General features: G+C 39.9%; 1 protein-coding gene across 7 annotated transcripts; it reads right to left on the reverse strand.

Annotated features, from left to right (window-relative positions):
• Positions 1-414: 414 nt before the first annotated feature.
• LOC111848765 (uncharacterized) lies at positions 415-7,500 on the reverse strand. 7 transcript variants are annotated; one of them, XR_011991999.1, is made up of 8 exons: positions 6,971-7,500; positions 5,771-5,827; positions 5,444-5,500; positions 5,233-5,357; positions 3,266-3,386; positions 2,015-2,071; positions 917-1,076; positions 415-621 (listed from the first exon to the last, which is right to left on the reverse strand). XR_011991999.1 is itself a non-coding variant. In XM_072713111.1 (8 exons), exons 1-8 carry the CDS (start codon positions 7,059-7,061, stop codon positions 509-511), a joined length of 753 nt encoding a protein of 250 aa, XP_072569212.1. In that variant the 5' UTR covers positions 7,062-7,493; the 3' UTR covers positions 415-508. The 7 variants fall into 7 exon arrangements, 3 of the variants coding, with proteins under 3 accessions (XP_072569212.1, XP_072569214.1, XP_072569213.1); XM_072713111.1 differs by having other exon boundaries at positions 3,266-3,358; positions 6,971-7,493; XR_011991998.1 differs by lacking the exon at positions 2,015-2,071 and having other exon boundaries at positions 6,971-7,493.
• Between the last annotated feature and the right edge of the window lie 344 nt (positions 7,501-7,844).

Consider the following 7,844-nt stretch of genomic DNA (forward strand, 5'->3'; position numbering starts at 1 on the left):
TTCAGGCGTTTGCACATTGGCCCTACGTAGTGGTGTTGAAACAGCTCCGTCTAGGTCAGGGGTGGCCAATCCGCAAAGGGCCGGTGTGTATGCGGGTTTTCGCTGCAACTCCCTAATTAGAGGACTGATTGGCTGAAGAGTCCTCACATCTGGGTTTGAACAGCTGACCTACAGGTTATCCCAAAAACCTGCATACACACCGGCCCTTTGCGGATAAGATTGGCCACCCCTGGTCTAGGTGATGTAATCCCGACGTTTTCCAAAACTCTATGTCTAAGTAAAACTCCGCGATCATTTCCTGACCCACTCATTATCCTATGATTGCCAATAATTATTTCTATGTTTGCTTTAGTGTTGAACACATATTGATACTAATATTTTATTTATAATATATAATAAAAAAATACAAAGGTGTTCATTAAGAGTTTTTATTAAATAAACAAAATATAAAATGCACACGTTGGGGAAAAAAAAAATACATAAAAATAAAAATACTGAAAGAAAAGGACTATCGGACACGCCTGGTCAGCCTGTCACGAGACAGTCTGAGCCACTCTTTGATGGTTTTTTCAGCTTCAGCCTCATTTGGACTAGACACCAGTGGGTTTTGTAATGCAGACTCTAAAAAACAGAACAGACACAATTCACTTACATTATACATTATTAAATGGTAAATGTCAATCATAAACAGGTGAGTTTATTGTTATTCCTTTACATTGTGATTGTTCAGTTTTTATCTGTCTTTTTTTTGTCTGAAAAAAAGCAACTTTGGGCATTAAAACCAAAGAAAACTATGGGAAAGAATTATGTAACGTGCATTGGGAGGTTAGATCCATATTGTGTTTGCACCTTTAGGATAAAAACTTTATCCTGAAAGGTCAAATTTTAATTTTGCTTAAACATTGGTTTTACTTACGGATAATCACATCTATGATGTTTGTATTCCTCATTGGTGTTTTGTCCCCTCTGCCACACCAGTTTAAATGAACTGCCAACTGGGGAGCAAACACCTTTCCACAGATCCTCCAAACTGTTTTCTTTAGTGTTTGCCCCCCAGCCATTGACAGTTTGGAAACCTGGAGGCAACAACAGATGTTTCGTCATACAAAATTTATTACATACTTTTGGGTAGTGTGTGTGTGTGTGTGTCTATATATATTTATATACATACATACACATGTATACACACATACACACACACACATATATATATATATATACACACACACACACACACATACATATATACATACATACACATATATACATACACACACACATACATATATATATATATACACACACATACATACACACACACACACACACACACACATATATATACACACACATACATATACACACACACACACACACACACATACATATACACACACATACATATACACACACACACACACACACACATACATATACACACACACACACACACCTAAAGGATTATTAGGAACACCTGTTTAATTTCTCATTAATGCAATTATCGAATCAACCAATCACATGGCAGTTGCTTCAATGCATTTAGGGGTGTGGTCCTGGTCAAGACAATCTCCTGAACTCCAAACTGAATGTCAGAATGGGAAAGAAAGGTGATTTAAGCAATTTTGAGCGTGGCATGGTTGTTGGTGCCAGACGGGCCGGTCTGAGTATTTCACAATCTGCTGAGTTACTGGGATTTTCACACACAACCATTTCTAGGGTTTACAAAGAATGGTGTGCAAAGGGAAAAACATCCAGTATGCGGCAGTCCTGTGGGCGAAAATGCCTTGTTGATGCTAGAGGTCAGAGGAGAATGGGCCGACTGATTCAAGCTGATAGAAGAGCAACTTTGACTGAAATAACCACTCGTTACAACCAAGGTATGCAGCAAAGCATTTGTGAAGCCACAACACACACAACCTTGAGGCGGATGGGCTACAACAGCAGAAGACCCCACCGGGTACCACTCATCTCCACTACAAATAGGAAAAAGAGGCTACAATTTGCACGAGCTCACCAAAATTGGACAGTTGAAGACTGGAAAAATGTTGCCTGGTCTGATGAGTCTCGATTTCTGTTGAGACATTCAAATGGTAGAGTCAGAATTTGGCGTAAACAGAATGAGAACATGGATCCATCATGCCTTGTTACCACTGTGCAGGCTGGTGGTGGTGGTGTAATGGTGTGGGGGATGTTTTCTTGGCACACTTTAGGCCCCTTAGTGCCAATTGGGCATCGTTTAAATGCCACGGCCTACCTGAGCATTGTTTCTGACCATCTCCATCCCTTTATGACCACCATGTACCCATCCTCTGATGGCTACTTCCAGCAGGATAATGCACCATGTCACAAAGCTCGAATCATTTCAAATTGGTTTCTTGAACATGACAATGAGTTCACTGTACTAAAATGGCCCCCACAGTCACCAGAGCCCTGGATGTGCATCCCACTAATCTCCATCAACTGCAAGATGCTATCCTATCAATATGGGCCAACATTTCTAAAGAATGCTTTCAGCACCTTGTTGAATCAATGCCACGTAGAATTAAGGCAGTTCTGAAGGCGAAAGGGGGTCAAACACCGTATTAGTATGGTGTTCCTAATAATCCTTTAGGTGAGTGTATATATATATATAATATGATAAGTATTGTCACGTCCAGCTCCATCCGATCCTCGTGTGTGCCACGCCCACCTCGTTACCTCCTGTTTCTGCCTGATTGTTCCCACTTATGTCTAGTTAATTCCAACCTGTCCTGTGTATATTAGTCCGCGTCTCCCACTATCCCCCAGATCCGTCATTGTATTGTGATGTATTGTTTCGTGGTCGTCTCGCTTGTGTACTGGAATAAACCCAGATTACCCATCAGTCCTTTCGACTACTTCCCCGCTCGCTTGGCTGCGCGTACGGAACCGAACGTGACAAGTATATATTATATTTCTTAGTATCTGTTACGCCCAGCTCGTCCGATCCTCGTGTGTGCCACGCCCCCCTCATTACCTCGTGTGACTACCCGATTGTCATCAGCTGTTCCTTGTGCTTTCCTACCCGTCTGGTGTATTTAGTCGCCGTCTGTACCTGTAATCCCTAGTTCTGTCATTGACGTTGTCCGACGTAATGCCTAGTCCTGTCCCTGTCTGTGCTCAATAAACCCTGTTTGCCTGTCAGTCCGGCTCAGCTTGCCTGCTTTCCTGCTCGCCTGCACCGCGTCCGTAACAGTATCCATGTATTATCTATGTATCACGTGGTTTTCTAAAACCATAATCATACCAGTTTGTTCTTAAAGTCAACATTTCCCAACTGCATTTCGATGTTCTTCAGCTCCTCAATGTCTTGCAGTGGAAGTCCAACATCCTCTGCACACTGAAAAAATAGATTCTTATACAAAGACCTGGGTAACAGTGTGCACAAAGATCAGTAAATCTATTAAGGTACATCTAAATCAGTGGTTCCCAAACTTTTTCTAGCCGCGTACCCCCTGCTACCAACGACTCTTAATTAGTGTCTATAAATAGATTGCAATACCGCATGCATAAAAATAAATACTGAACAGTCGATTATTTCTCACCACCAAATGAATTTATTAATATATTTTAGTAATAGATTGTTGCTATCCGGTGGGAGAATTTCACAGTAGGGATGGGCACGGAAAAGGTTTTTGGTTTCCGTCCCATCCCATTCGCGTTGGAGGGTTTCCGTTCCCGTCCAATTTAACCGCCAAATTTTCAAAACCCATTCCCATCCCGTTCAGTCCCGTGGGATGTCATTCCCGTACCGTCCCATTCCCATCAAATTTCAAAAAATCTTCTACCGCTCCCGTGTTTTTCATATATTTCCGTTAGCGCTTGTTTTCCGCGACCAGAGTGGCAGATATTTTTGACTAGGGTCCTGAGAAAATTGCACCAGCATCATACTGGTGCATGCCATGGCAGAATTTCAGAATAGAAAAATACGCAGGACTTTATTTAATGTGCGGTTAGACGCTGTTAGAGACCGTTAAGTTATCTGTGACAAAGCTCTCCAGTGAGTGTCATGCCCCGATCGTCCGCTCCTTCCGTGTGCCAAGCCCCCTCGTTAACCCTGTGTGGATTCCCCGTGTTTACCAGCTGTTCCTGATTGTTGTCAAACTTGTCATTAGTCCATTGTATTTAGTCCGTGTTTCTGTTTGTTTCTCCAGTCCTGTCATTGTATTGTAATTCTGCTTTACCGCTAGTGTGTGTTCCTTTTGCTCATTAAACCCCGCATTTCCCCGATCCTATGTCTCCTCGCCTCTGCTTCCCCGGTCAGCGTTGTGACAGTGAACCTACTTCCATGCTGCAATGTGAACATTTGCCATGTCCCTAAAAATTCTGTTTATTGCACAGTGTCTGACCACACAGACCTAGATCATACTGGACATATCAACTGGACATATTTTCCATTATTACAGATTGATGTCTTGCATATACTGATTTTATCGATTACTCAAGAACATACAATATAATTAATACCAATTGTTTTCACTGTAAAAATAATTCCCATGGTTGTTCATATTCTCAATCTTACTTAATATTTACTTTTTAATAATATATATAAGGAACCGAATCAGGCTTAATCAAGATAGGTGGTCTATCACTTTAACAATCCCCAAAATTAACCTCCTGGACCGGACAAATACAAATAAACATTATATGCGTCTCTTTTTGTATGTTTTCTAAATAAGACCGCGTGCCCATACCCAACTGTAATAGCGATTAAAGCGATCTATTCTTTTAGTATTTATGTTAAAGCAAGACATTTATTTTATTACTGTTGTGGGATTAATCTTTGGAAAACACTTAAATTTAATAAGCACAAAAACATATGACATAAACACGACTGTATGTTGTGTTTTTGGAGGTCACCGACTCCGTTATTGTGAGAATTACTGACTGTCTCGTTGTTCGAATTCGTGATTCCCCCCGCTCCCTCGCGTACCCCCTCAGCCTCTTGCGTACCCCAGAGGGTACGCGTACCCTAGTTTGGGAACCGCTGATCTAAATCAAAAGATTAAATTATTTAAAGTTCAAAGTATTTTTAAAATCTCTGTAATTGAGTTAATAGTAATTCACTTAGAAATACAATTGGTATGAAATATAAACTTAACTACACCTTGAAACTTTATTATTTAGACTAGGAAAAAAATTAACATTTCCAAAATCAATCTAAAATAATTTAATTAAAATAGATCATAAAGCAATTTTGTACAGTGCACTTGCCGTTGTTAATGGTGTCTCTGCAGGACCGTTACCCAAAAAGGGAGGTCTTTGGGTAACAATCTGTGTCAGGTGTTGGACCTGGCTCTGCAACTCCCCCAACATTTGCAGAAGGATCCTCTCTGTTGCTGCAAGCTCAGCAATAGAGAATACAGCATTAAATATTTAGACATACATCGAGACAGATGTAGATGTAGATTTGTTTTCAGCTTACGTGTGCATTGACTTGGTATAAGTTGCCCTGTGGGTAACCGAGTTTTCGAAGGAACATCTGTAAGAATAAGAGTAAAAAATTACTCTAAAGCCCTAAGTGATCACAATTACTATTTTGTATTGTATTCTGATGTGCCAACTATTCCTAAACTTGCAGATAGTAAATGGGAATTAAATTTATCCTGTTCAAAAATATATACATTTTAGCACATCGATTGAAGTGATTTGTAAGGCTTAGTGATTGAGTGCAATATTGCACTCTAAATTACCTCTCATTCACACAAATAGCAATTCCAAAAAAAAAAACATGATTGTTTTGGAATCTTACTTTGTTCTCCTGAGAGGTGCAGAGGATGTTGTGGGACAGCTGGAGAGGATTTTCTTTCTGTAGGCATAAAGTTTTTCAGTGTTTAATTCCTGTGCATGCGCACACACAAACATTATTACATACATCTTATGTGCATATTTTCTACTGAATTTAACAGGGAACAAAATATCTTTTAAAACCACGTTTCTCAACCACTGATGGGCAGCGAAGGCTACAGATTGGGCCGCGAATTTAAAATCGAGACTGGCCATTGGTCCGTATAGGGCCGCCAGCACCACGTTTAAATCTAACCATGATGCATTGCGTCAGGACCAGAATGCATTGCTTTAAGCCAGCGTTGTAAGCCCAAGGTCGTGTGTGTATTGTGGGATTAACACTTTCAAACGAGGCTCTAAAACCATCAAAACTCAAGCGGCATATCGAAACAAAGCAACGAGGCTGAAGTTGGCTACTTATTCGCAGCTCCTTATTCGGATTTTTCCGGTCCACGTTAAATGCTTCTTTTTTCAGCTATTTGTAGAGGCCCCTGCTCCTTCATTTCAAAACGTCCCAAAAATCTGCCATTGCCATGTTATCGTAAGTAGATTTATTTCGGTGAGTTTTTACTGTAGCATTTTCTCATCATCACCTCCTAAACTTGGCACCAACACTCCATGGAGCCTCGTAACAAAGCACCCAAAACTTATCGGAAAGTCTTCACCCACAGTGGGACATCTCTCAATAGATCCCCACACAGGTGCACTCATATTTAAAATACTCTCATATAAACAGGATCTCAAATAAACATTAACGATGATAACAAGAAACATTTAACAATGTCCAGTATATAAAATAGCTATGTAAATCGTACCATACCCTATAATAATATTACAAGTAATATTACTATATTAAATAATATAATAATAATAATATTACTACTTCCAGAGGTAAACAAACCCTTTTTAAAATAAGATCCGATGTGATACGTAGTTTTCCCTACCAACAAGCGACCCTTGACTTAAATGCGATGATCCGACATTTTGACGAGCAACGGTTTTTAACACCGCGACGGTCCGACGTTTTCGCAAATAAAACGCTATGTTTCGTAATGGAACGCGATCCGATTGCGACCATCCGCCGTTTATGCGACGTATTGCCTACAATCTGTGCTGACAGGGTAGAACATTATATAAAAGATGTTTTTTTTTTTATCATACTTACGGTCCCTTTTAGCTTTTGTTTTTATTTTCTTGTCCTCATTTTCAGTTTTTCCAGGGCCTGTTGTGCCAGTTTTAATCAAGAAACGATCCATTTCTCATCCGCGATGCTTCAGTTATATATATATAGCGAGAAAACGGGTTTACCGCAGTGCACTATGGGTTACGCACGTCAATTCCTAATGACGTTTCGAAATTCCGCAAAATGGTACATTTCCAAAGAAGTAAATATTACCGATGTTGCCGGGAAAAAATAATCGCGTCTAAGTGAAGATTTTTATAGATACTTCATAACATTTGGAAACCGTTTGAATGTTTTCTTCTCTACTTTTAATAAACTGACAGCGCGAAACCAAATTGTTTTGTATGAAAAATTCCGATCTTAAACGATCTATAGACAGCTCATGTAAATTACTGCGGTCAAGCTATCCGCACTTTGCCGAAACATGGTCAAATCATCCGCGCTTAAAATGTTTTGTGCACGCATAGACATGACATTACGGTATCAGCCGTACGGTTTAGTAAAATAGACTGCAAGCGATCGCGCATAGGAAAATGGTTAGTATTCCTATGTGCAAAGTACAGGATATACTTAAATGCAATTAATGTCTTGCTTTCCCATAATGTATGAACAAGTCATATGGCATCTGAAAGGCAACGTTCAAAGCTATTTCCTAAACAAATCTGGTCAGATTTAATATACTGTACCATTTAAAAGAATGCACTTTCAAATCCATATAATTTTATGTTATGAGCCAAGTGGGACAGCTCATTTCTCAGGATTATCCCATAAGGTACAAACATATCTGGTACCCCCTGAAAGGCAAGGCCATACCCTATACCTCCACCAAATTTGGTCAACTTTTATTGTACCATTT

Source organism: Paramormyrops kingsleyae, chromosome 6, assembly GCF_048594095.1.
Source record: "Paramormyrops kingsleyae isolate MSU_618 chromosome 6, PKINGS_0.4, whole genome shotgun sequence".
Lineage (NCBI taxonomy): Eukaryota > Metazoa > Chordata > Actinopteri > Osteoglossiformes > Mormyridae > Paramormyrops > Paramormyrops kingsleyae.

What these genes read in the sequence shown, in the direction of transcription:
- LOC111848765 (XM_072713111.1), bottom strand. Translation starts at nt 7,061, where the DNA reads ATGGATCGTTTCTTGATTAAAACTGGCACAACAGGCCCTGGAAAAACT. An exon ending in CAGAGACACCATTAACAACG is followed by an intron (nt 3,359 to 5,232) that starts GCAAGTGCACTG and finishes CTATTTTTTCAG; the next exon opens with TGTGCAGAGGATGTTGGACT. An exon ending in TTGACTTTAAGAACAAACTG is followed by an intron (nt 2,072 to 3,265) that starts GTATGATTATGG and finishes ATGTCTCAACAG; the next exon opens with AAATCGAGACTCATCAGACC.